Source organism: Megalopta genalis, chromosome 4 (genome assembly GCF_051020955.1).
Source record: "Megalopta genalis isolate 19385.01 chromosome 4, iyMegGena1_principal, whole genome shotgun sequence".
NCBI lineage: Eukaryota > Metazoa > Arthropoda > Insecta > Hymenoptera > Halictidae > Megalopta > Megalopta genalis.
Genome location: NC_135016.1, coordinates 12,209,616 through 12,236,994, shown reverse-complemented (window position 1 = coordinate 12,236,994; position 27,379 = coordinate 12,209,616). Strand labels below are relative to the sequence as shown.

General features: G+C 46.2%; 3 protein-coding genes across 7 annotated transcripts in view; 2 read left to right on the top strand and 1 right to left on the bottom strand.

The window, feature by feature from the left end:
• Positions 1-991: 991 nt before the first annotated feature.
• Positions 992-6,721, bottom strand: LOC117223307 (uronyl 2-sulfotransferase). Its single transcript, XM_033475522.2, has 6 exons — positions 5,728-6,721; positions 4,131-4,340; positions 2,342-2,502; positions 2,189-2,266; positions 1,891-2,051; positions 992-1,560 (listed from the first exon to the last, which is right to left on the bottom strand). The coding sequence occupies exons 1-6, from the start codon at positions 5,884-5,886 to the stop codon at positions 1,406-1,408; spliced, it is 924 nt and encodes a 307-aa protein (XP_033331413.1). The 5' UTR covers positions 5,887-6,721; the 3' UTR covers positions 992-1,405.
• Positions 6,722-6,857: 136 nt separating this feature from the next.
• On the top strand, positions 6,858-11,852 carry Nop17l (PIH1 domain-containing protein Nop17-like). Of its 3 annotated transcripts, XM_033475572.2 has the most exons (5): positions 6,860-7,453; positions 7,523-8,740; positions 8,996-9,218; positions 9,300-9,450; positions 10,420-11,852. In XM_033475572.2, exons 1-5 carry the CDS (start codon positions 6,929-6,931, stop codon positions 10,799-10,801), a joined length of 2,499 nt encoding a protein of 832 aa, XP_033331463.2. In that variant the 5' UTR covers positions 6,860-6,928; the 3' UTR covers positions 10,802-11,852. The 3 variants fall into 3 exon arrangements, with proteins under 3 accessions (XP_033331473.2, XP_033331463.2, XP_033331455.2); XM_033475582.2 differs by lacking the exon at positions 9,300-9,450 and having other exon boundaries at positions 6,858-7,453; positions 10,420-10,728; XM_033475564.2 differs by having other exon boundaries at positions 6,862-7,453; positions 8,996-9,450.
• Positions 11,853-20,008: 8,156 nt separating this feature from the next.
• Positions 20,009-27,379, top strand: part of Elk (Eag-like K[+] channel) — a 56,181-nt gene continuing 48,810 nt past the window's right edge. For 2 of the 3 annotated variants that reach the window (XM_033475543.2, XM_033475534.2), the window contains exons 1-2: positions 20,009-20,324; positions 21,998-22,108. In XM_033475543.2, the coding sequence (XP_033331434.1) occupies positions 22,033-22,108 (76 nt within the window). In that variant the 5' untranslated portion in view covers positions 20,009-20,324; positions 21,998-22,032. The remainder of the gene's footprint in view (positions 20,325-21,997; positions 22,109-27,379) is intronic. The other variant, XM_033475550.2, reaches the window with a different exon arrangement.

Sequence of the window (27,379 nt, the reverse complement as noted above, 5' to 3'; positions counted from 1 at the left end):
CACACATATTTTTTTACGTTTTATAAGTTTGGCGTTAATTATTGTAAAATTGAATGTACGATGGCATAGCTTGAGATTATTTGTAAGCTAGAATACTTTTGTAAAATGTCAGAATATGTGCATCAGATTTTTAATAAAGTGTTAAAATTCTTGGGTATTTTTGTCACGCTTCCTTATCATTCAGAATCTGGATATAAGATTTTTCAACCTAAACCAATAAATTTCAAAGTGCACGGTTTCATTTATTTTGATTTTATGCCCTTCAATTTCCGATAGAATCGGAGCAACTAGTTTTCAAATTGTATTTCCTTTCTAATTCCGAGCTTCCCGCGTTCACCGCTAGATGGCGCCACCGTTCACTTTTCCGCGTTTTCAGTGAAATTTTGTGAATTATTTCATTACTCTGCGAATTCTAGCGAGACTTCTTGCATGACGTCGATCCAGAAGACTCTACCGAATATTCCTAGGCACGTAGAATATTTCTCTTCGTCATAGATATACTAAATTCTATGTTTCTGCACAGTCATGTATTCTCCGCTAATTTTAGTTCAGCATGCGCTGCTAGACGGCGAGTCGGTTTCGTCACCCGTGAGGAGGCTCCTTTTAAAGAAAAACACCATAATTGCCCATAATCATGGAATTCTGTAGTACAAGCTTGATGTGTACAATTTGCAGAAGTATTTCGAGACTAGAAACATTGCTTACAAGCTACCGATTGCAACAATGTTCGCGTCTTTCTGTTTGAAGAACGTGGTGGAACAGTTTTTAAGGGCAAGGGTCTTGTTTGAAATTGATTATTCAGTCTTTGCGTGCAAGTTTATCAACTTTTGCGGTCTCAAATTGTAGCAGGAAGATCGTGCTTTATGACAGACCAATTTGAAGTTTGTGAACAAATATGAGATCACGTTGTAAAATCAATGAATTTCGAACGATACTACAGGGAAGTTTTATAGCGTTAAGGAAGTGTTAAGGAATCACTTTAAAAATCAACTTTAGCGAACATTCTCATAATCTTTTAATGAAAATATTTGCAATTGAAAATTTTGCGCATTGAGACACAATTTGTTTCTCAAATACGCTTTCATTGCGATTATCGTTATTTTATTAACTCAATGCTAAAACATCGTATTTTTGAAGCCGGCAACGCAATTTTGTGTTGCAGTCTGACGTAAATACCCAGATGGAGTCCGTCATTGTGCTAAGCAATGTGCTCAGCAATATCCTGCGATATCTATTTATTTACTTATTTATTTATTTATTTATTTCTTTATTCATTCATTTATTTATTTAAAACCTTCTTCATCGCTGTTCCGGTCGATGGAAACTTATCGTAGTAGATTTAATAAAAAATTATCTTTGGTGCGATTTCGTAACTATCCATTTATGGTATGGATATCAGCGGGTGTCAAGCGTCCGTAACACTCTTCAGCGTCTCGTTGAAAAGTCGGAACTTCAGCCACCGATACAATTCTATCTCATCCTCGAAGTGTTTCGACAGATCATCTCTCACTCGTGACCTTAACGAGCACGACGCATCGGAAACGCTCTTCTTTCTCGGCCCTGGACCACGAAGACCAGAAAAATTATGATCGAAACGATCGTGTACGACAGGGGTGTCAAACTCGAAAGCTAACTTGGGCCAAATAAACAATGCTTAACTTTAGGTGGGCCGCAAAAGAAAGGAAAATCAATGTTCATAGAAACAAATATTTTTATTTTGTTGTAATAATTGTAATAAATTAATAATTGTAATAATTGTAATAAATTGTAATAAACACATATATAAAGTTAAATTATTGTTCACGTCCTGACACTTGACATCAAAAATGTTCATCTCGGGCCGCGAGTTTGACACCCCTGGTGTACGACATTCGCATCGCGTTTACTTACGAATCTGACTGTAAATCCGCCTAGCCCCGCGAAAAAAGTATGGAAACTTCTGTTCGAGTACGTTTATCGATTGCTCCATGCAATCCAGAATACCGACGACCGGATACCATTCGATTATGTTTGCTTTGGCACGCTGCAATGCCCACTTGTTGTTTATCGCTCTATAAATCACACACATTTCGCGACGTTACGGAGGGATAAACGAACGCGCGGCGGCGTTAAAAACGGATTTCGCTCGTCATCATTCTCACGGCTGCACAACGGGAGAAACACACTATACGCTTTTATTAGAACTTACGTGCATCGCGGATCTTGTCCGCAGAACGTCGGAATAGCTCTGCTCGCGAGTCCTGCTTCTTTTCGTCTTTCACGGTACCTGCAAACCGAACAGATTAATATGCGATGCTGTTTGGACCGTTAAACGCCGCGGAGCCGCGCGCGCTATGTTTACCTCAGCAAGTTCCGAACGCGCAGAGGATTTCTCACGAGGGCGATAAAGGACGGCGGCTGTCGGCCGAATTTCGAGAAATTCAAGAATCCCACGTCCCCGTCGAAACTCAGAGGAATCGCCTCCTGTCTCATTATGTTCGTGATCTCCTCCACTAACAGCTCCTGCGGACCACACCATCTTTAACCCGCGACTGCTATCGGCGGTCTGTGCGATCGCTGCTAATTACTTGTCCATTCTTATTCATAATTGCAAGAAAAATTGCGAGAAAAATTTCAAGAAAAATTGTAAGAAAGGAATATTTTTAATACGCTATTATATATATATATAATAGCGTATATAATAGCGTATTAAAAATATTCCTTTCTTACAATTTTTCTTGAGATTATAATGAAAAGTAATATAAATTATATGAAAAGTATTAAAAATATTCCTTTCTTACAATTTTTCTTGAAATTATAATGAAAAGTAATATAAATTATATGAAAATACTATATGAAATATACTTTTCCTATAATTTATATTACTTTTCATTATAATTTCAAGAAAAATTGTAAGAAAGGAATATTTTTAATACGCTATTATATACGCTATTATATATATAATAGCGTATTAAAAATATTGCTTTCTTACAATTTTTCTTGAAATTATAATGAAAAGTAATATAAATTATATGAAAAGTATTAAAAATATTCCTTTCTTACAATTTTTCTTGAAATTATAATGAAAAGTAATATAAATTATATGAAAATACTATATGAAATATACTTTTCCTATAATTTATATTACTTTTCATTATAATTTCAAGAAAAATTGTAAAAAGGAATATTTTTAATACGCTATTATATACGCTATTATATATATATATAATAGCGTATTAAAAATATTCCTTTCTTACAATTTTTCTTGAAATTATAATGAAAAGTAATATAAATTATATGAAAAGTATATGATATATATACTTTTAATACGCTATTGTTTACGCGAAAACAATTGATTTTGATGTTTCATTGAACGCTGTTATGTCAACGATAACGCATCAAACATTATCGGTGTCCGAGACCGTCGATAGTGGTTACGCGAGTTTCAATATTTAATTTGCACCAGCTAAGGGTTAAACCATCCCTGAGAGGCTACACCCACCGGGCTAAATTCACGGGGTTGTGTTATTGGATTAGGGTCGATATTAATCTCGGCGATCGACTGCGAAACGCTCGGTGTAACCAGTGCTCGCCTCGTTTGCACGAGATCGTTATTCGCCGGGGCGACCGAGGACGCCAATGCGGGCCGGCGGAACCGTCAGGATGATTGATCGCCGTACTCCAAATACGTTGAATCTTTTAATATTTATTGACTCTCGCGACGTCGTTCGCGGTAGCAACGTATCGTTGGCGGGTATGCTCCAAATAGGAGCTGCCCCGTTCCCCCGTCGCTCTAATGAAAGCGGGGGAGCTGGTGCAACTTCGATTGCAACACCGAAAACCGAGTTTGACGTGAACGCAAAGTGCAACGACCATGCCCCGTGATTAAACTAGCCGCAGATTTATGCGATCAATGAATCAGCCGGGTGATTCATGCCCGCGGCGTTAACGTTCGCCGTTCGAATCGGCGCTAACTTCGCTATTTCGAAGAGCGTCGTTATTCAGGACGACGTCCGAAGGATTCCGTAATGATTCCGCAACGATGCCGCAACGATTCCGCAAGTATCGTTCGATCAGCCGGACCGAGAGATCGGCGCGCGGCGATGGAACTTGGGCGAGTTTTTCCTTACGGGCCGGCGAACGGGCTTTACCTCTTTCAGGGACGTGAGCAGCCTGTGATCGCCCGGCGGCAATCTGATGTGCTTGAAAGCGTTGTATCCCTGCAGACGCTGCAGGATGAGGACCAGCAGTTCGGCACCGGCGTCGGGAACCCGCGTCAACATCAGGATATCGGCGTTCATTTTTGGCACGCTTCGGCGAGGACCCAGCTCCGCGAGGGAAGGCGTGACATATCGATACGTCTGCGCAAGAAATCGTGTCAGAGATCGCCGCCGGTCGGAAAAATCTCCGAAAACATCGTCCGCGGTTTTTCCGGCGGACTGGTTTTCCAGACGCCGCGTACGAAAATAACACTTTCCAACAATTACATCCTCCTTCGCTGCGTCATACTTTCACTGCGTCAAGCGCGGCCAAGCTAACTGGAACCGGTGCGATCTGTTTTCGGAAAATGCTGCGCCGCGTCGCGAGAATTTACATCGAATTCGAACGTTGGAGCTCGAGGGAATGATACTGTTTAAAGCCTTCGATAAATTGATTTTCTTTTATGGCATTTTGTGAATACGCATTCGAAAATATTTCCACCGGAGGATATCGTTGGATTCGAGAAATCGATGAACTTGTACGTTCGGCCGAATTTTTAGCAGGAGAATATATGTATAAATATATGTATAAATATATATTTATTTATTTTATTATATATATATTTATTTATTTATTTATTTTATTATATATATATATATTTATTTATTTATTTTATTATATATACGTATAAAAAGGGCATAAAAGGGATCCAGAACATATTAGGATCCATGCAGATCGACTCGACTGGCGGATTAGCTGTAAGTATGAATTTTTATGCAAACGACACAAGATAACTTTAAACGCGTTTTTCTCAAAGCTATGCGTTTTGTATTGATTGTCATGGTATCTCAAGATCTACTTGACCGATTTCATTCGCATTTGGCGTGTACCTTCAGCACGTGTGTTGCTGTAGTCTGAGCCACAATGAAGTGAAAATCTTTTTTAGGCTACTGAAGCTAAAGAGACATTCTTTTAATTATCAATTTTCTGTCTTCCCTCGTGGTTCCTGCGATAGCCAAACGCAGCCTGATTAAGAATTATATTTTCTTTTTTCTTTTTATTTTTCCATTTTTTACACTATATTTCTTTCTTTTTTCTTTCGTTCTATTATCTATAAATCTTCTTAAACTTTTTGTAACAAAGAAGTTTCCTCCTCATATATCTCAATAAATATCATTATTATTGTTACAAATATTTCTTGTTTTTCTGTCTCAGACAAATGGAACGGTCGGAATCACGACAACCATAAGGGCAGCTCTTTGATGCACGATTGCTCTGCACTACCCCCAGTTCTGACTATTTCTCGTTCTAAAAATTTGTAAATATTGTTGAAAGAGTAACAAGTACGTTTAAAAAAATCCGATGCAAGAAGTTGCATAGTTACTTCATTAAAAAAAACCGAAAAAACGTGTTCTAAACTAGAGTACCCCTTAAAAGACACAACGAACTAGTTTCAACGAAATGAAAGGGAATCAGAACGTGTTCCAGACTAGAATACCCCCCCGATGTCACAACGAAACTCGCATAAACGAAACGAAAGCGGATCACCTGGACTTTATCGATCTCTCGTTGTTCCACGGAACGTCTATCCGCGCGATTCTTCGGATCGCTCGGGAACTCGACGACGGGCTGTCTCGATCTAAGGACGACGAAGAGAACTGTCGAGCAAACTGCGACGCTGGTCAGAAATCTCCGGTTTATACGCATGTCAACGCGCGATTTCGGCCGATCCTGGTGCGCGACCGTTGTCCTTTCCCTTTCGTTAATAATCGACCAGCGATCCCGATCACCGACATCGGACTTCCCAGTCACGAATTATCGGCGTTTGTGTCTACGAAGAAACTGAAGAGAATGTCAGTGGGTCAGAGACTCGGTACCGGCTTGATCCCCACATCTTCACCTGAACTCCCACCAAGAGCGTGAGATTCGCGAAAAGGGAAACTCGGCTTTTCCATCGGCGCGTTTGCCCGCTCGCGTATGAGAAACACACGGCTTCCAGCGTAATTATCCGTGGGATTTCGTTCGGCCCGTAAGGCCGATCAATTATTATGTATTCCCGTCCGGCGTTTAAGGCGCGGGACCGCTTCTTCGGGGAATACGGGGTGTCCCGATTTAACCGGCGCTCCGACATTCATTAGTTGATTAGCGCCCGGGGCTTATCGATCCCGCGATTATCCTATCGGCGTATGCAAAACGCTCGCCGCGCGCGCGGACCCGAGTCGGCCACGGTGAAAGGAAGCTGGATCGGGATCGTGGCCAATCGTGACCGCCGATGATTTCTATTGACCTTCGGTGCACCGCGGATGCAGCCTCGCCGAGAAGGAGCACGGATGCATCGGTGCAATGGCATTTCGACTATGCGCGACGAGAATTTCGAATGCGCTGTCGCGCCGAGTCCCGGGCACCGTCGGTCGTCCTCTCTCTCTCTCTCTCTCTCTCTCTCCTCGGCAGGTGCGGCACCCGTACCTGGCAGGCGCGGAACGAAGGGCTCGTTCCCTAGGAAACCTTAGTCGCGGCGATCCGGTTTAGGGGTGTCCGGTGAATCGCCGGGAAAGGGTGGCATCCGAGACAGTTCGATAGAAGACGAGATGGCGTGCACGCCATTTGGCGTTTGTAAGTTCCGCGTTTGACCGTCGTTCGACCGGCCGGCGTAGTTGGCGCAGCCATCCACGTGGTACAGAAGAGCTTCGCGATCTTTCTACCTATAAGCTATCAGTTTATTTGTAAACACGCGACATCATTTCGTAAGATGGACGCGTACGAAACACGTAGAAAAGACTGGGAAGACTTGGAGGTGACCAAGGAAGAGCTGAACACGTTGACCGAGTGCCTGAAGAAGGAGGAGTTCCGGAAATTGTTGATCGAGTACGCCGAGGAGGTGACCGACCCGGAAAATAGGAAGCTCTACGAGAAGGAGATCACGCAGTTGGAGAAGGAGCGGGGCGTCGACGTTACGTTCGTTAACCCGGAGCCCGGTTACGTCATTAAAACCAGCGTGAATGGCAACAGGAAATGTTTCCTGAACATCGGCAAGAGTGACATCGTGGCACGGCCGAGCAGCCAGCCTTCCTACGAGCAAGGTCACCGGGGCCTGCAATGGTCCATCCCGTACACGCTGATACCGCCGCGGGACGACCTTGACAAGAAAAATGTGCGCTGCATGGTCTTCGACGTGGTCTTCCATCCCGACACGATCTATCTGGCGTCGAAGAACGCGCGGTTCCGCGAGATCGTCAACAACACGGCCATGGACGGTGTGGAGAGCAACTTTCAGGTAAGGAGAAACCGTCACGGTTTCCGGACCCCTTCGAGCTCTTTAATTACTTGCTTCTCGACCCCTCAGGTGAAGCTGGACAGAAAGAATCTCAGATTTCCAAAAATGAATTACAAAGGAGTGTCGCAGCCATCGGTGATCAGGAAACCCTCCGAGCAGCCTGCGAAGGAACAGTTGGACCTGGAGCCAGAGATTTACCAGAAGCTAATGGCGGACTACGATCGAAAGAGGGAGCAGCGAGCCAAGAGGTTAGACGAGAAGCCACAGCGCGTGCCTCCACCTACCGTGTACTATCAAGACAAACCGGAGGCCAACCAAGACTCGAACAATAACTACGCTACCCCAAAGTTTTCCATCAAACACCAGTCGGACATAGAATTGCAGGACTTTTCTACCAGCAGAGACGCCAAGATGAATGCTACGGTGCCTAAGAGGCTCGTCGTCAACGTAGATTTGCCTTTGCTCAAAACTGCTTCCGATGCATCGCTGGATGTGCAAGAGCATTTCTTAAGTATCAAGAGCGAGAAGCCTGCTAAGTATTTGTTGGACCTTCCGTTGCCCTACCGGGTGGACCCGGACAATGGAAACGCGAAATTCGACCCGAAGTACAAGAAGCTGGTTGTTACGTTGCCGGTCATTCCACCAACGGCGTCTGTGTCCGATGCCAGAGAAGACAGCGGTGTCGACAGCGATCACGAGAGCCCCATACCGCTGTTCGACGTGGATTCCGTCGACGATTGTTCGGAGCAGAGCCCGCCGCGCGATTCCAGCAACGAATTGGTCGAAAAATGCGAGACAGTGTTCGCGAGTCCGAAAATAGAGGAGGGAAGTGAACGTGTGGGGAGTTACGGTGACACTGCATTACGGACTAGTAACACAGAGACCACAGACGCGTTTACAAACCCTAGCATTAAGTATTCACTGCCAGCGTTTACTTGTAATATATACGATAATCAATTAGCCATCACCGTAAATGTAAAGAACGTCGATCCGAATTCCATTCGCCATAGGATTTTGCAAAATAACTTAGGTATACACGTCACGTTAACGTCCGTAGGCGCAGGATTTTATCCGCAGCACTATTCGTTTTGTTTAAAAATATACAAGGATTCCGTGCAGCCTGAGTCCCTCGTTATCGAACCGTGGGACAACAACATCGTGTTCACCGTCGCGTTGAAGAATACGGAATATCTGGCGAGATATTATGTCGGCATAGACGAGGAGTTCATGGAGGAGAAAGATTTCCCTACTGCCACGACTTTTAAGAATCAGCTGAAGGAATTGACGGTGGGTTGGTCGATTTGACGCTTTGACTGTCGCGCCAACAACCTCGCAAGATTTTATAGATTCAAAACGTCTCATTTAATTAAATTAAAATGTGAAAGTGAAGTTATATGACCGTCAGTTACTTTTCTAAAATTAGGAAGAATACGCGCGAAAATTAATTTTCAAATCTGAGTCAAAGCGTTAACGCGTTCCCAGTAATTATAGAACACTCGTCCGCGCATTTGTGAACACTGTTTTATTCGTGTTTGCTCGCAGGAGATGGATGATGGCGATTTGGACAAGGATCAAACGGTCGAGGTGCAGACGGAGGACGACGGTGTCGTGATTAGCATTAGCTCGAATCAATGCGATTCCGACGACGAGGACAACCGGGAGGACAGCAAACAGAGTACAAAGTCTACGCAACGTCGGCAGAGTCGGCGGCACGCCAAGCCAAAAGCTAGATCTGTTTCAGAGAGCAGCGGGGACGAGTTGTCAAGTAATAGTCTTTCTAGCGGTGCGGGCACATTCGCGAAAGGTATTCTAAAATCGCGGCGCTCTCACGAATTTTCGCGTTCAGTATCGGAGTCGAGCGCCGATGAAAACGGGATGCCGATGTCGTCGATAGATTGCAATTACGACTCGGTGCAGGAATTCAACTCCGAGTCGGACTGTTCCAGTCTAAAGAAGACCGTGCGATTCAACGACGTTGTGTCCCGGCAATTATTCAGGTATTACAGTAAATTCTCCCCAATTGTTCTTTAACTTGAAGACAAAAATTAACAATTTGGGTATAGCAGATATGATTATTCGAACATTGCGCCTCGTTTTTATAGCTGTCGAGCCGCGAAGCTCGAATAGTCGTATCTCTTCTTCCAAAAATTGTCCATTTATGTTTTCAAGCTGAAGGAAAATTCCGGAGAATTTACTGTATTCATAGGCACAGAACCAGAGTTGAAATACTATTTTAGGAACTAAAATAGTATTGGGATACTATTTCAAATAATAGAGATTGTCCACGAATCAAACGAAACAGTATTTGCACGAAAATAAATATTTAGCACGAAATAAATATTTAAGTTTGATCATGTAAAACGTAAAATAAAGCAGTTTATTTTGTTAATTTAAAGCTAAAGCATGAAAATAAATATTTTATTTTGGTGGTCAGAAACGTAAAATAAAATATTTTTTATTTCAATAACACAAAGCATAAAATACTGCCAAAAGTTCGTAACCTGAAAATAAATTGTGAAAACGATGAACGTAATGTAAAACGAGATAACGTCAGAAGTCATAATATTTGCAAATGGAATTTATTGTCTCTTTAAATGCAGCTATTCGCATGTGGTAAAAGTGCATCTTTTATGCACATTTATAATGCACAGAAAACACACTTTGTTCGTTTTAAAATTTTGTTTCACGATAATAGATTAAATAAATGAATTATACCGACCTTGACACAAATGTTTCCAGCGCGCTATTCGTAATATTATCTTAAAACTGGGTTACACACACAACGGATAAAATATTTTACTTTTTTTCAGAAGTACAATCTTTCGAGCGAATAAAATATTTTATTTACAAAAATACATGCACGATCTAAAATAAAATATTTATTTTCCATTTAAGATACTATTTTACCCAGTTCTGGATAGAACGCGGATTCCGAGAGGAGAGGTCTCATGGATTTCGTTTTCCAGATCGAATTCCAGTATTCTCGGCCAGCGTAAGAAGAACCAGCGGAAGTTACGGAACAAGAAACGCGCACACGATCGTCGAATGAGCGAGAGCGAAAACTCGGAGACGGAGGAGAGAGATAAGTACAAGACGGTCGCGAAGAGCGCCGAGGCCTCCGAGACTATGAAACCTATACTTAATCGAGAGAAACAATCGGCCCAACCGAAAACTGCCAACATCGAGATCAAGAAGGGAGAAAACGATAATCGCACCATGGTGAAACGAAAAGCGAACGTCGACGTGGAGACGTTAAACGAGATCCACGGCGACAATTCGACGGGGACCGCGAAGGACACGGTCAAAGCGGAGTTCAAAAACGATCTAATATTCGACTTGGACATGTAGATTCTGTCCGCACGTCGAAACCCGCGTATGTGATAATTTTAATTCAGAGAAAAAAGAAGAAAAAACATAGTAGGATCTTACTTAGAATTATGTGATAATTTTTTTTAGCAGTTACTCTAAATTCTCCCCGATTGTCTCTCAGCTTGTAGACAAAAATGGACAATTTCTGAAGAGGAGACACGATTGTCTCACGGTTGTTCGAGCCTCGCGGCTCGTTTTTATAGTCGCCGATCGTCAACAATTACAAAAAATTGTCCAAATTACGTTCGCGAGTCGAAGGACAATCGGGGGGAATTTACCGTAATCTGCGCGAGCGCTACGAAGATCGGTGACTGCGTGACAAAATTACAGTCGCAACGAATCATTGTAAATCGATGAAATTATACGTCTGCGTTATTTAGGGAGCGGAATAGGATTTCGCGGGGTTAACAGGCAGCGCCGAACGTTGCCTCTAGTAATAGCATTTTAGTTTAACTGTTCAGAGGTAAATGATCTTATTCCATTAAACGTTATCTTCTATATTTATGAATATTGCACGCGATCAATCGATCCGACGCTGGGTGCGTTCGTCGGATCCACATTTTTTCAAAATCCCGCGCGCGCTATTTTAAATCAACTTTCACGCGTACAACGTCGTTTCGGTTACGTTATGTTTCTTTTGCGATCGATCCGGGTCGAGCCTGCACGTCGTCGGCGCGGAGATGAAAAATTTCGGAAAAACGCGCGATCCCCTTTTTATAGAATGAAATTCTTAGAGAGAACTTTTTATAGACGTTTTCTAGGCGATCGTACTATTATACACGCGCAACGCATTTAAATAAAGGCATCCTTACAATAAGCCGACCTTTCCACGGACTACTCGATGATTATTAAAACGCCATGTCCTCGTTTCGAAGCAAACACGCACTTGTTTTCCCAGTGACGTGTTTGCCGTATCAATGTGCACACCGAGCAGCCAGTATTAGCGTATTATTTCCTGCTGAAATAAAAAGAAAAGAAAAAAAAAGAAAAAAACGAAAGAGAGAAATAAAATAGAAAGTCACACACTGTTCGAACGTGTTTTCATTGGCCCGTCGTCGTACCCTAAGTCCCGTACGACCATGTTTCCCATTTTCGATGTTATTATTAAAGCAACACGGACTTGGCCGAACGATCACCGCAGCCTAGAAACGGAACTATTGTATTTGTGGAAGGCTGCGAGAGTTCGGCCATCGAGCCGGTGAATAGCGGTCGTAAGGCGCAAAACCAAAGTACTCGGTGCTTGGTAGTGGTGAAACGTGATAGAAAAGTGGGACAGGCCAGCCACAGTCAGCCGGCGGTAGGCAGAGGCATAAGCATGCATAGGCATAGGCACAAGGCAGCACGGTCGAGCACAGTCGGCCGACAGCACGGCACAGCACACGGTGGGAGCTGTAGATGAGAGCTTTCGCCCGGAGTCGGAGAGCCCATCGATCTCGCTACCTGCGGGGGTGTAAGGTCGTTACACTCGCGTCTACCTATGCCGGAGCCGCCGCATCGCATGGTTCCTCGTATTATTCCTATTGATGGCCTGACTCGGCACGGGCACGGGGGCGAGACAGCGACGACCCTCACGAATGCAACGTTCTAATTTCGCGTCGCAACCACCGGCGCAGAGAGTCCGCGGCTACGACGGCGACGACGGGGTCGCGGCCTGATTCGCTAACACTCTAAGAGACGACCTAGAAGGACAAGGGTCTCTCGTCAAACACTGCGAAGGTACTCCCCCGTTCGGAGGGAGGGGGTGCGGGCTCTACCAGCCACGGAGTAGAATGCACGGAGACTATGCTCCGGATCTTTCGATACCCGAAAAACTCCTCGGCCGTCTCCGGCGTTCTTCCTCTGGTACCAGCCACGCCGCCGCTTCCCGAGAGATCGATCTTCGACCGACGATGACGTGTGGTGCTAGAGCCCGTGGGAGGAAACGGCACGGCGAGAGATCGAGTACTCGCGTACCAGATTTCGCGATTCGAGTACCGATGAGATAAAGGTGGTAGGCCTGACTTGCACCAGGTCGATAAGTCGTCCACCCCTTGAGAGAGCCAGAGGTCGGCGGCGTGGGTGCACGAGGGTACACGTACCCCGCGTACCGTAGTTACGGCAGGCACGACATCGGCAATGCGGCAGCCGTTCGCGTCGTTACACCGTTACATCGTTATACCGTTCGTTCGGCCATCGCACCTGGCACCGCTGGGGAGCGCACGGACAGAAACCCGGCCCAGGTCCGCTAACAGACGTTGCACGTCATCGGGCCATTTGGCCGAGCCGCCGTACCCGGCTCGTTTCTACCCGATAGAGACACCCCGGCGAGGGATCGTTTAGCCCCCGAAAAACGCTATCGCGCTGTTTCCGGTCCGGTCTTGGTCAGCGAACACATCCATGCATTCGCGACCGCATTCGTCAATGCGCACACATGTACATGGATTTGATCGGACCAAGAACGCCACGATATGACACGGAAATGTGATCGCGATGGACTGATTCGCCGGACCGGGAACATCGCGATAGCGTGTTCCAAACCCTCGCGCAATGGGCTGGAGGGTTAACGTTATTTTACTTGAAGTTGCAAATCTTCGAACGCTGCGCGATAGATGATAAATCGCTGATAGTTTGTTTGTAGGTACAGCAAATTCGCTCCGATTTTCCTTCAGCTTGTAGACAGAATTTGGGAAGGGGAGATGTGCGATTATTCGAGCCTTGCAACTCGTTTTTATAATCGTTTGCAATCGGCAACTATTCAAATAATAACCTCGCGGTTTATTTTTATAGATTACATAGATAGACTTTTATATATATATATATATATATATATAATAATATATATATAATAATAACCTCGCGGTTTATTTTTATAGATTATATAGATAGATTTATATATATTATTCTCTCTTTCTATATTATATATAGATAGATTTATATATATATATATATAAAAATAAACCGCGAGGTTACTATTTTTATATATATATTGTTACGGCGACTTGTCCAAATCAAGTCGCTGTAATGTGAACCTGCCCTATTGTGAACAACTCCTTAAAAAATAATAGAAGATAGGGGTTCAAAGGGCGTCGAACGGACGATCGAACATTTCAAATTGAAAGATCTGAAATATAATTGTATTGAGTTGTATTATAAATTATATTCTTTATTGTAAATAAAATGCCGCGACGCGTGAGAAACGGAGTGATTCGCAACAATGTCATATTGATATATTTCTATATCAACAATTATAAAATATCCAATAATCGTATCTCTTCTTTCCAAGTTGTCTATTTTTGTTTGCAAGCTCGAGGAAAATTAGAGAGAATTTACTGTAACGTAATCAGAAGTCACATTTCAGCTCCAGTAATTATGCAATAATTGTTCTCCTTGTGTGCTCCATTGAAACACTTCAGGAATCGTGCACCGTTTTATTCTGATAACCATTATGCAACGTATGGATATCTCAGAATTGTATAAATGGAACGATTAATCCCTGGGAATGAACAATCCCTGTAATAATTGAACTATATGCGACATTTTCTTCGTGCAAATTTTCTTTTCTTTTTCCCCCGGTATAAAATTCTTTTGTGCCAAAGAGTTTTTCCCGCGAATAAAGGAATGAATGAAATGAAGTTATAAGGTTAAGTTCATAATATGATAGGTGATTGAATTTTCTTCTCGGCATCAGCTGTAATATTATCAAGTAGAAAATATATGTTAATATTAAAATAATCGAAGTGACTTCAATTATTTATAACGAAAATTTTGTTCCTGAGATTTTATATATTAAAGTTTGCAGAAAAATTAATACCGATGAAAATTTCGTTGGAAATGAATTGTTATTAACAGATCGTCGGAAGCGTTTGAAAAATCGTTGATAGTTTCAGTCCGGCCACGGTCGCATTGGGTCGGTCACAGAACGTTCCAGTATTCCAGGTATAACGCTCTAGTCTTGCATAACTTTCAAAGTAGCAGATACTAGCACTGCATAATTATCTAAGCACCGATATGAAACATTCCACCTCTAACATTACTAATAATTTCATCAGAGCCTTCTCCAAGGTTAAAAATTATTTATATATATATATATATATATATATATATATATATATATATATATATATATATATATATATACATAACCTTGACAAAACGTTAATTCAAACTTGTTTTGTCATGTCACACAATGAATTCTGAGATCAATTGGTTCCACTTTGAATTTCCGAATTTTGTCTTTACTGCGATGTCCCCGCACATGTAATTATTTAAAATGGCTGCGATAAATGGTTATCGATAAATGTATACAAAAATTGTTTCGAAATATAATACAGCAGAACCTACAACTTCTATAAGAAGAGAATTTTCTTCATTCCTTTTCGATCAGCAGTGAAACGTCTACATCGCGAAATAAAACTTCCGCAACTCGAACCATTCAACGCGCATTAAATTATGTATTTTACTTCTACATCTCGAAATCAGAAAAGCTCCGACTTCTAACGGAGAGAAACTTCACATGAAACCTCACATTTAACTTCGCTATACATCGTTGACAATAATTTTATCAAATGATTATAGATAATATTGAAATATCAACACGCGTATCAATTACCGATAATAAATAAATCAAATAAATAAATAGAATCAAATAAATAAATCAAATAAAATCAATAAATAAAATCAAATAAATAAATAAGTCAATATTATCGATCGATATAAACCGATCATCAACAATTAACGGATCGTTGGTTATTTATGTCTTTGCGAGCCTGAAACGAATGAACTCGAATTTATCTTTCTATATAGTCGAGAATTTTTTGTGTTTATCTTTCCAAGTCGAAAAATTGACGGTCGTACACAGGCTTTGTAAGCCGAATTTTCTTCGAGGTTCGAGTTATCGAGGTTCCATCGCGCCTCAAAAATGCAACGCCGGTCACGATAAACGAGTTTCCGTGCCACCCACTGTTCCTCGATTGAGTAAAGTCCTCCCGTCAAACGTTTCAGACGATCGCACTTCCGACAGACGTTCTTTCGATCCGATTCGCGAATCGCGTGAATCGCGATCGATGGGAGGAATCGAAGAAGAGGGTACGCGGCGGCGGCGACGGCGACGGCGACGGAGGCACTCGGAAGAATTATTAGGAACTCGAGATGCCACACAGGTATCTGCCTGGAGGAGAGATAAATTCTTGCCTAGAAAGACCGGCGCTGTTTGCAGAACGATGTAATAAGTTCTTTAGTCTGTGAAGAGCTTTAACCTGAAAGCAATTTCTCGTCCGACCTAGAAGTGCAGCCGAAAGGCTGACGCGTTCGCGTATTCAATGTTCCAGCTAAAAATAAGCGTTTCGAAATGCGCAATGATGAATATCTCAAACCCTCCCCCTCCCCCCGGAGACGTCGGCGCATCCTCGGGCGCGTTAATTTTAGTTAGGAAAGGATACGATTTATGGAAATTCCGATACAGCACTGCGAGCGAACCGATTTTCCCCGGGAAACGCTCGGCAAACAGTCCGCGAAAAACAGCCGGCAAACACGCGTTTGCAAATCGTTTACATTTTACCAGCCGATGAAGAATCTTTCTCCCCATCGAACACCAAATCCGCGCGCGCTTTGCATGTACCTGAATAATGTATAAGCATTTCATAAATCGGGCTTTCCCCGCGCCTATTTCACGGTACAGTGGGTTAAAAACACCGGGCCCGTTGAATCCGGACGCGACGCCGTGAATAAATTTTTAATACAACGCCGCTTAAACAAACTGCATATGCCGCCGCGTTCGGGACGCGTGCAGAACCCCGGCCGGGGAGCTTCGGCGGGAGCATTCGAGGGTCGTTTCAAAAGCTTTAATTAAACGGACAGTTACACGCGCACACGGCCGGCCGACTTTAAAGAAATACAAGCGGAAAAGGAACAAAACGTCCAAGAAAAGCCGAGCACGATTTCGCCGTGCTCGTAGCTAATACAGCGCGCGCGGTGCTGTGTCCACGATGTGTGCACGGCACGTATCCGACGCGTCTCGTGTGCTCTCGGTGGGAAAACTATGTTTCACGCATCGCGGGAGTGTGCGTTTACGGGGAGGGTATAAATATGTATCCCGCGGAAGGTTACGGAGGTGAGGTTGTTTCTTTTTTTCCGTGTAAAAGAGAAAAATCGAGCAGAACCGCCGCGCCGGGGAAAAGTTTCCAAAGAAACGGACTCGTTAATGTTCGCGTCGCTCGTGCGAACGGCTTCTTATTATTCCGGCATTCCTTGGGGGATGAGGGGAGAGTCCGAGAGAGAGAGGGAGAGAGAGAGAGCCCGAGAGATCCGAGCCGGCTACGAAACGGGAGGGTAAACGCGGAGGGTACCCTCCGTCAGTATCTTTCTACCTCTTTTTTTTATCTGAATCCATCTCCTTTCCTCCGTCCCTCCCTACGGACCGAGTCAGGTACTCGAAGTAGTGGAGTATCGATTATATGGACCCTGCTTCGTGACCACGCGCCGTCTGTACGCCGTGCTGCCCGGATAACCCACTGACACTGACAATTTTCGTGCAGCACAGACACTTTTTTTTTATCGATTATTGTTACCGTAGCCCGCCGCCGCCGCCGCCGCCGCCGTCGTCGTCGTCGTCGTCGTCATCTCGCCGATGCGTTTCTGGCCTCTCCCTCGTGCGAGCCTCTCGCGACACGAGAATCGCTCCGCGATGAATAAAACATGGGGAAAATTGCGAATCGAAGGGCCGCGTAAACTCGTATGCAACGCCGCGCGCACGCGAGGCCCGTCTGTTTTTTTTTGCGCGCGGCGAGCCCTGGAAATGTAGCGAATATCGGGGAAAAGCGATTCCGGGACAATAGATCGCGGGCCGTGGAGCCGCTCCGAGGCCGGCGACCGAGAAAATGAAAGAGACAAAGAGGAGAAGAAATCCGAATGGACTTTGACCGAGCGAGCACCCGTTGCGGCCGATCGATGAGTTCGGATCTTTTCCGGAAAATGGGTGGCGACCGACAAAAGCGTCTGATATTACGTGTGGGCGCAATCTGCTCCGCCGAGCGCATTCCCGCGGCCGCTTGATTCGTGCTTGAAAAATAGGCCGGCGGAGTCGGATCTGCCTTTCGCGTGCGTCGCGCTTAAAGAATCTCGCTTTTTCACCTCGGTTAAAAGCTACTGATTACCTCGAGGGGGAGCCGACGACGAGGACGACGACGACGACGACCGAGAAGAATTCGTCGGCTCGGTTCGCCCCGCGTTCGCTGGCTTCTCCTTCGCGGATCCCAGATTCTCCTCGAATTGCATTCTCCCGGACCGCGCGCGGATCTAATTTTCCCACGTCCCGACGAAACCCCATGAATTTCCTCGAGGATATCGCTTTATCGGGATGGAACATGGCCGCGGGCTCGGAAAGACTCCCGGTGGATAAAGGCCCGAACAGAGAACATCCATTTCGAGGGTACGCCGTGGTTTTTCATCAAGGAGGAACCCTCGCGTTGCCGCGTCGTCGACGTCGCGACGACGCCCGCGTTGCGTCGCGGCGAGACGCTCGCGTCGTAAGCCGTCGCCGCGTATCGTTCGATGCGCAATCTTGGGAACGGTGGCGACGAAGATTTTTCTACAGCGATCTATATCGGGAACGCCTACAGATTGCATGGCCTGTTCACGAGGAACTAACACGCGAATACAGTCATCGACCCCCTCCGGCGCGGCCATATTCTACAATACTACGAAACTGACCTGAGTTAACGTTTCATTCAGCATACATGCGCGTCCGCTTGCACGGACAGTCCGCCGCCACCGCGCCGGCAGGAGAAAAAAGGTCGATGAAACCGTGCACGAAATCACCGCGATGCTAATTCCGCGGGATTTCCATCCGGGCCAGCATTATTCCGCTTATCGCGGCGGTTCGTAGCCGACCCGATGTTCCGCGCCGCGGCCCGATCGGTCGCCGCCCGATAAACGATCGAAATCGTTTCGGCGGGCTCTGTTCTCGCGGGACCGTTCCGCGCGAGACCGTTTCTCGCGAGCGAGTTTTTCGAGTTTTTTTTCGCGAGCGCGCCGCGGCCGCGCACGGTTTCCGCGCGGAAGCCGCTTAAACGGATGAAAATCTTACGGGAACGCGCCGCGCGGATATCGTCGGTGAAATTCCTGGCCGAGAGAATTCGCGTACCAAAGGTACAACGAATTCCTTTATGCCGGCAAACGCGAGACAATATAACCGCTCTGCGTAGCTCTGCTCGATGATAGCCGCGGATATCAAATATCCTTGGATATCCAGCGGTTTCATAACGGTCCCGTAACGCGTTACGTGCGCGACGTTCGATATTATCCTACGGTCCGTTTCCATCCCCGCTCGCCGCGAGTTTCTTTCGGAACCAGCTGTTTCGCTTCGGCTGCCAGCGGGGAAACGAGGCGGCCGGAATTTAGAGCCGCCGCGTGCGAATGATAATGCGGTGCCGCTGTTGCGGACGATTTTAAAACGGTGCCTCGAAACGGCGCCGGTCCCCGAAGCATCTCGAAAGTGGTTCGTCGAGGGTATATCCTATCCCCGCGCTGGTTCATAAAGCCGTCGTCGAGTTAACGTCCATCATAATCTTTTATTATCGTCTCAGCAGCGCGTTGGGAAAAACGGCCGCGCGCGCGCGAGATTACGCGCGCATTTGCATCGCTCGTTGCCCGTGAAACAACGAGCCGCGAGAACTCGTTCGAAAAAAGTCGTGGAAGATCGTTATTAGCCGGAGTACGTTTCACTTTCCGCCGGGCGGAAGGAGCCGTCGTTTGCTCGCCGTCCCTGATCGATGGATCGCAAACACCGGACGATCAAACGGTCCTCTCCCCTAATTACGCGGGCTTGTAACCGCGCGTAGGACGACGTCCTGCGTTTTTTTTTCAGGCTCGGCGGGACGGGCGGAGTAGTATCGACGGTTCCGTAGGCGGAATATAGTCGAAGACTTTTGCTGGTCCCCAGAACGCGTTTGATCCTCGGCTCGGTGTCTTGACCCTGTTTCATGGCTGGCGGTACACACGCGTTTGGGAATAATCAGCGCGCGTGCGTGTGCAGGTTACACAGTTCTGTGCCCGTGTTCTTATCGGCATACACCCCCGTTCTCGGCTGCACGTACAGGAGCGCGTGGGTGTGCGCGCGTATACCTTCAACGCTTTACCACATGTTGCGCCTTGGTGCGCGAAGCGCAAGTCAGCCAGGAGCCCGGGCCATCAGGATAGAGAGAATCTCTCCCCTCGGCTCGGTCAGTTACGCGAGTACCAGCGAGCGTTCCGCGTGTCCCGAGTTCGTACCTCGCAGCCGATGCGTTCCTCGCGATAATACGAAGTCACCCGCAGCAATCGGAACCGGGACTGGGACCGGGACCGGGACCGCGAGCGTTCCCGACCACTCCGCTCCGTCGACGCGACCGGTTGTGCGATTTTCACGATTTTTGTGTGCGACGATTGCGTGCGCCAAGATCCAGGATATCAGGATAAAGCCAGGAGTAATGTTCCCGACGATGCCCAACATGCTCAGCCACTGAGCTACCACTTTTTTCTCGAGAAGGTCTGTAGCCGCCGATCGACCGCCGATGATCGCCTCGCGTTTCACGCTCCGTCGGCGCTCCCATTAGAAAAGCCGCGAAACCCCGTTTCACCGATCAAATCGCTGGCGGACGTGTGCTTCCGTCGCGCTTTCGCGGGCACGCTTCTCGCGGTTTTTATCGGGAAATCTTCACTCGAACTCGACGTCGAAACGTCGAAACGAAACGGCAGCAGTTTCGTCCGTGACGCCGCGCTCGTTGCTGCAACGCGCGTCGTTTCGCCGTAATCTTGGCGAATTACTCGCGCGAGACAGAAGCGAAGTTCGGGGAAAGAGCGGAGTTCATGCGATACCGCTCGCGATTCGTATTTCCGACGGTAACGCGCGAGAAGGGTGTCGTTTGACAAACGATTCCGCGGAGGAAGAGCACGGGAATGCATCGCGGAACGTCCTATACGGTGTCATCCTCTCCTCGCACCTGTTACATTGCTGGGAATCTCTGTGTCCGTCTTGCAGGCGAAATCGGAGAGGGAACGCGCGGCGGGGGCCTGCCTCGTGCTCGCGAGCGGACGAAATAACACGTTGCACGGCCGAATCGGCCGTAAAAACGCGAGAGTAATGGCGCGAATCGAAACCGCGGATTAAAACGAATATTTTCGGGGAGGGTAACTCGGCGAGCACCGATTCGACCGGACCCGCGAATTCGACGGTTTCGATTTCGCTTTTCCCGAAGATTTTTTTGCACGGTCGTTTGAACTTCTCCGCGGGCGGGCGAACGATTAATCAAGTCGCGAAACGTTCGGTCGTTCTACGCCCCGTTCGCCGGTGGTCGAAAATGTTTCTGCTTTTTTTTTCCATCGATTTTCCAATGCAATTCGCGAGGAACACGGTTAATAACGTTTTAACGCGCGGCGCATAACGTTCCCAGAAATATTGCCGAGCCGGGGCAACGGCGTCGTTTAAATTGCGATCGTCCGCGGCCACGACGCCGAAGGACATTCAATTATAACGTATAATGGCAACGGCTATCTCCGAGAATGTACCTTGAATGAAAGAAAAGTGTAACTTCGGTTGGATTAATTCCAGGAATCAAGAATACCATTGAGCTCTACGCGTGTAACAATAGAACTGTCCAATAATGAAAAGCTATGAATATCGTCGACTTTCCGGGGCTTCTGAACGGGACCGGTGTGTTTTCTGTAAATGCGTTTCTGCAGGCCGCCGCGGACGGGCTCGCCGCGGGCCGATACACGCTCGTTCGAAATTACCTCGAATTATTTTACGAGCGTGTTAAATAAAAAAGCTGCCGGTCTAAAAATAGCGGAGTCCCGAGCCGCGCGGCGTTGCTTAGCCCGTAATCATCTATCACCGCAACGCCGCGCGCTGTGCTGCACGCAATCCTTTATTTTCATTTGGACCACTGACCTACCTATCGAAAAACTTCGCCTTTTTCTCGTTGCATAAATTTCCGGCCGCGCGAAACTCGCGCTCTCCGCGACGGGGCGATTTCTATTTCGGCACCGGCCCGAGAGAGCTCCGCGCGCGCGCGCGCACGGGCGCGAGCGTGCACACGAAACGCGTCGACGGAGCGTAATTAATTCGTAAGTTTGACGCGTGTTCCGGGCCGCGAACAACAGAACGCGAACAACGCTGACCGGTGTTAATCTGCAACGATCGTTTGCTCTCGGTTTTTGCAGATTGGAGCGCCTGACAGCGCGGCGGGGCGGCCCCAATGCCGGTCAGGAAGGGCCTCCTCGCCCCACAGAATACTTTCCTAGATACGATCGCGACCCGCTTCGATGGAACCCGTAAGTATTATCGACGGCGAGAACCGTTCAATTAATTTCTTAGATTGAAAAGGAGACGCGCGCGAGCAGCGCCGTTTAATGGCCGATTAAGGGAGGAACCTGGCTCGAACCGTTGAAACATCTGTGGTTCTTTAAAGATTTTTTTTGTCTCGACGGCTGCGAGCCGAACTTCTCAAAACTTCACGGGGCTCTTGTTCAACTTTTCGACAGCGCGACGGAACTCCGTTTATTGCAGCGGAATTTCGGGCGATGTCCAATTCAGCGAACCACCGTCGAGCGCTACTCCAATTATACGAACACCTGGTATTTAAATATTATCATTTGAGAAACGAATTAAGCGTTTGGTTAAATTCATTTGTTTCACCGCGGACTCTGGTTATTTCTACGAAAAATTGTAAGCAGTGGAAATAATTAGCGGGCTCCTATTATACGAATCTACCTGGTTATTCGAACTGGTTGTCCACCGTTTAATTCATATAAATGGAGTTCTATCGTGCAACAAAATTTTTGTATTAACAACAATGTTTCTTAACGTTTGCGCACAACTCGGCGCATTCAATTTTTGCGTCAACTACAAAAACGAATATTATTCTAGATGAAGTTTTATCGATGATGAACTAAGAAATTTTCGGAGAAAGTAATAACTCGAAAAGATACGACGATTTTAAGAAAAAATTACGATTTCTAGTGCAACAAATCGACTCAGCCTAAAACTTAATATTTTTATAAACGTGTTCAGTTCATCTACGATGGTTAAGCATTATCTAATCGAAAAGTGCTCGGAGAAACCGATCGGTCGAATAGTTTTTTCTCCATCGTGTGCAAAAACCCTGGAGACATGTTTTCCGTATCAAAAAAAAGTCATCGTTATTTGAAACTTACTGCAGCCAGCGGCTAATCCGTTACACAGCATCTCTTCTGCTTCCTCGTTAAGCTCATTTTGCTGGATCTGTTGTCTGCGAGCTGTTCGAGCCTCTTTCGTTGCGCTTAGCCGGCGACGCTTTTGGCTCGCCATTCGCGTCGCAAATGTCGACGAAAAATTAGGATTGGTGTCCGGTAGTGATGTTTAAAGTATTCGTCGCTCTGAAAATGGAAATATACCGTTCGTTGAAGACACTTGTAGCAGCGAACGCGACGATTTCCACAATTTTTACGCCGGAATTCGAACGATTCGCAATAACCGGCTCGAAACAGGGCTCGTTTTACCTTCGATGAATCGCTAATTGGGATTCCCTGGTCGTAAACGTTGACTGATACCTACTACGGTAAGCATTTTCCGTGGCAAAACGACGTGCCAGGTTCGAAACAACGAGCACGAAACGCGCTGTCGCCGCGCGTCCGGATATCAGCGCAACGCGTTTCTCTTCCCTGGATTCTATCTACCGAAATACTTCGACTTTCGATGCGAAACTTAGCTCACTTATTCTCGACGAGTATCGCTATACAAAGTGTTCCATAATCATGTTATCACCCGGAAAGGGATGATTCCTGAGGTCATTTGGAGTAACTTTTTCCTTAGCGAAAATGCAATCCGCGGTTTCGTTTACGAGTTATCGATGAAAAACACTGACCAATGAGAGGCGAGATCAGCCGTTGCGCGGCGGCCGAGCCAACGAGCGGTCGAAGCCCGGTTCCGCTGATTGGCTCGGTCGCTTCGCGCCAGCCGAGCTTGCTTCTCATTGGTCACTGTTTTTCGTTAATAACTCGTAAACGAAAAAAAAGCCGTGGATTGCATTTCCGTTAAGGAAAAAGTTACTTGAAATAACCTCAAGAATCACCCCTTACTGGGTATTAACATAATTACGGGACACCCTGTAGATCTGTGCAGAAGAAGAGCTCGTCGATTCGTTGCTCGTCTATTCGGCCGAGCGCAGCCGGTTAATTCCGTCGTCGAGGGTTCAAAAGCGTCCGGAGCCCTAATCGGGAATAAACTTTCCGTGTCTGTGGATCCGCGACGGGCATAAATAAAACCGGAGCGGCGCGGCATCGGATCGAATTCCGGTCACGCCGCAGATCCGGTCGAACAACCACCTCTCCTGTTTCCCGTGAAACTTTTCCGGAGGTGCGAAAAGGAGCGAGCCGCGCGCCGTTCGGTCCTTCCGATTAGCCTCGATCCCCGCGTCGACCCTCGTTTGCGCGTCGTCGGTCGGGAACGAGACGATTTATCAATAGAGAGAGCCTCGGCTAAATCCCGGTGATTCCATGCGAGCAGGAGCAGAGGATTCGCGATCGATCCTGCCTCTGCGCTTGCCCGTCCTCCGGGATCGATCCTTCGCACGCGTGCACGTACGTACACGATGGGACGATTATTTCATTGGTCCGAAGAAATTTCGGGGTTTCCCGATCGCCGACGGACAGGACACGGATTCGAGCGGCTGTTTGGCTTCCTATTGGCACTTCCGTCACACAATGTCTAACATGATTCGCAGCATGCCGCGCGTCGCTATTTACCAGTCGCTCGATCAACCTGGAAATTAATAGCTGCGGGAATGTCGTCCGATACGCGTGACACGCCCGTTGACGTTGTCAGGCTAATTCGTACACCGATATTGTACCCGGGCCGTGTTAACAGCTGGCGGGACCGAATTGACTGCGGACCGATCCCGAAACAGCTTCAACTTTCCATCGAGTCACACACGTATCTACCGTGGCAGCGCGTCTAATGGGGTTCCGAGAGACATTGAAAAGAACGATCGAAACGAGATCGCCGTTCCGCTAACAACAATGCCGGCAATCTTCCGTGTCTTCCTCGGGGACGGCAACTTAGTTATCTTCGAACTCTCCCTTCCTGACGGAGATAACCGTGGACTTCGAGCCGGCAGCCAACGGCAAGAAGAACGACAGTTAATCCGAACTGTTGCTAACGGTTCCAACAGAGATCCCTCTGCTCTTCCGATTCCCGATAAAAACGACGGGAACACGCGAACGTTTAATGGCAGGTTCCGATATAGGAATAGGTCATTTTTAGGATTTCTTTGCAATCGAAGCAAATGAGATGATAATCTAGGGTTGCGACAGTTCATTACACATCTTTTTGGCATAGGAAAAATTGTAGAATTTTTTTGGTTTATCTGTCGAAATTGGACGGACTTCATTCTATGGGGGTTGTCGAAAAATGGGAACGTCTCTTTGAACGGTTGGGATGCTTAGCTCCTCGATTGTAAATCCAAAAGATCAAATATATTCTTAAGCTGCATGGTATTTACGAGGCTGTGAATTTATGAAAGTGTACAAAGATATTTCTCTTAAGAATTTTCTGGCGCTTTGAAGTCGAACATGCTTCCACATTTCTTAAAATTTAGTAAATTTGAAGAACTTGGGATATTAACCTCGTTGTGATCGAGTGGCGACTCTAAAGCGCTATTAACCCTTTGCACTCGAGTGGTGATTCTGAGGCACCACTAAAATTTGATTTTAAAGTTTTCGAAGTTCAAAGTTTAGATTTAAAAAATTGTTAGGAGTGTAATTGTTGCGTGACTCCCAAGAGTCAATTTCATGTGCATAACATGCATTTTGCATGTTAATCATTTTTAGAAAAATGATTTTATATTTACAGTTAAAATAGCTTCGAGTGCAAAGGGTTAAAAATTGTTATATCGCGTTTCAAAGTGATTGTAACATTACCAAATTTGTTTACATTTTAAGAACTGTTAAAAGTTTCATATGTACAAAATAAAAATCGTCCGGATAAGTTGGAAGAAATAGAAACTAATAAGGAAGTTCATTCATTATTCGATGGTTTTAATGGATTGAAAGTCATACGTTGACATATTCTAATTCTTTTAATCTTTTTACGATATGGAATTGCACTTACAGAATTTTGTCAGAAATGCATAAAATCCGCGGTCTATTTGATATATTTATTAATGCTTCGAACCATATCGTTTATTTATTAAGTACAAAGCTTTTACGACCTGGTTATAACCCGCAGTATATTTGATATATTTATTAATGCTTTGAACCATATTACTTATACTCACTTATAAAAAAAAAGAAATACTATAAGTAAAAAAAGCTATTTTGGATATCGTGTTAAAATGTCTCCGACTGCAAAGGGTTAACGGTTCGCTGATCGCGGAGAATTATATATTCTTTGCTTAAAAAGAATTCAAAGAAGAACTCAAAAGAGATATTTGCCCCAGCACTTCGAAAAGCGACGTTTCGAGGAGAACGCGTTCAAAGTTTCACGCGATGAAAAATGCGGCAGCTGCCACTTTAAAAGCCACTTCGGTCATTTTTAACGCATTTGGGAATTTCTTTTCAACTGCACGTTCTGCTGCGGCATCGTATTATAAAAACTGAAGAACGAAAGGAAAGGACGATTTTTTCGAAGTTCTCCGCCGGAACCTGCCCTTAACGAGCCGGGTGACTCGCCGCGTCTATTCGATTCGACCCCTCGTCCTCCTGTCTTGATCGACGACACCATATTTTTTTTTCTCGAGCGAGCTCAGCGCCCGGCCTTAGCCGGCCGAATCCTCCGGAGATCCGGTCTTAGGCGGTGACTTAACCGCCGGGTAGAAAGTTAAGAATCCACCGATACCGATAGGAAGTCCGGGCCAACAAACCGTGGAAAACTAATTACGAGAAAAGGGGCCGCGGATTCGTTGTCGTCCCTGGCCCCCCGGCCTCGTCCTCCCGCCGTAAGATAATTACGGGAGCGTTGCGCCCTTGGAGAGTAATGGAATCGCATTTTTCCCCCCTCTTTTCGAGCCGCTGACGAAATTGCATTCCCCTCCGTCCCCCCCTGGGTCCGACCATAATCTCCGACAGCAGGCACATTTCGATTTGAGTCGGGAATATTCACTTGGAACCGGCTAATTTGTAATACGCGTCCCGACACCTGGCTTGCGCAACGCCGTGCGTCGTGATCCGTCTGATATCCGGTAAGTATTCATTTCGAAGGGACACTTGGACCGCTCGGAGGCTAAGGCGATTAAAGTATCGCACGCGGGCTCGCTCTAATTCCCGGCGCACCGCGGTCGAAACTACTCGGCGGTATCGATCCCCGCAGGGGTCGCCGTCGTTTTCTATCGGTCGCGAAACCAAGGAAATTTACCGGCAATTAACCGAAACGTTTCTAACAATCCCGTCTGCTAATCTGCCGCGTTATCCGAGCACCGCCGTCAAACTCGATTAGCCTGATCGAACGCAGCGTCGCGTTTGCGCCGGTTCAAGTAACTTAGAGCGGTGATCGAGTACTTGCTTGTTTACCGCACTTACGAGGCGATCTCCTCCTGTCGCTGTAGCGCGACGCGGCGTCTCCACAGCGCC

Bases quoted from the DNA above. Each gene is read 5' to 3' on its own strand.
- LOC117223307 (XM_033475522.2), bottom strand. From the start codon at position 5,886: ATGCGTATAAACCGGAGATTTCTGACCAGCGTCGCAGTTTGCTCGACA. The intron at 4,341-5,727 runs GTGATCCGCTTT...TTTCTTGCGCAG, and splicing joins GAGAGATCGATAAAGTCCAG to ACGTATCGATATGTCACGCC. The intron at 2,267-2,341 runs GTAAACATAGCG...TTCGGTTTGCAG, and splicing joins CGCGTTCGGAACTTGCTGAG to GTACCGTGAAAGACGAAAAG.
- Nop17l (XM_033475564.2), top strand. From the start codon at position 6,929: ATGGACGCGTACGAAACACGTAGAAAAGACTGGGAAGACTTGGAGGTG. The intron at 7,454-7,522 runs GTAAGGAGAAAC...TCGACCCCTCAG, and splicing joins GTGTGGAGAGCAACTTTCAG to GTGAAGCTGGACAGAAAGAA. The intron at 8,741-8,995 runs GTGGGTTGGTCG...GTTTGCTCGCAG, and splicing joins ATCAGCTGAAGGAATTGACG to GAGATGGATGATGGCGATTT.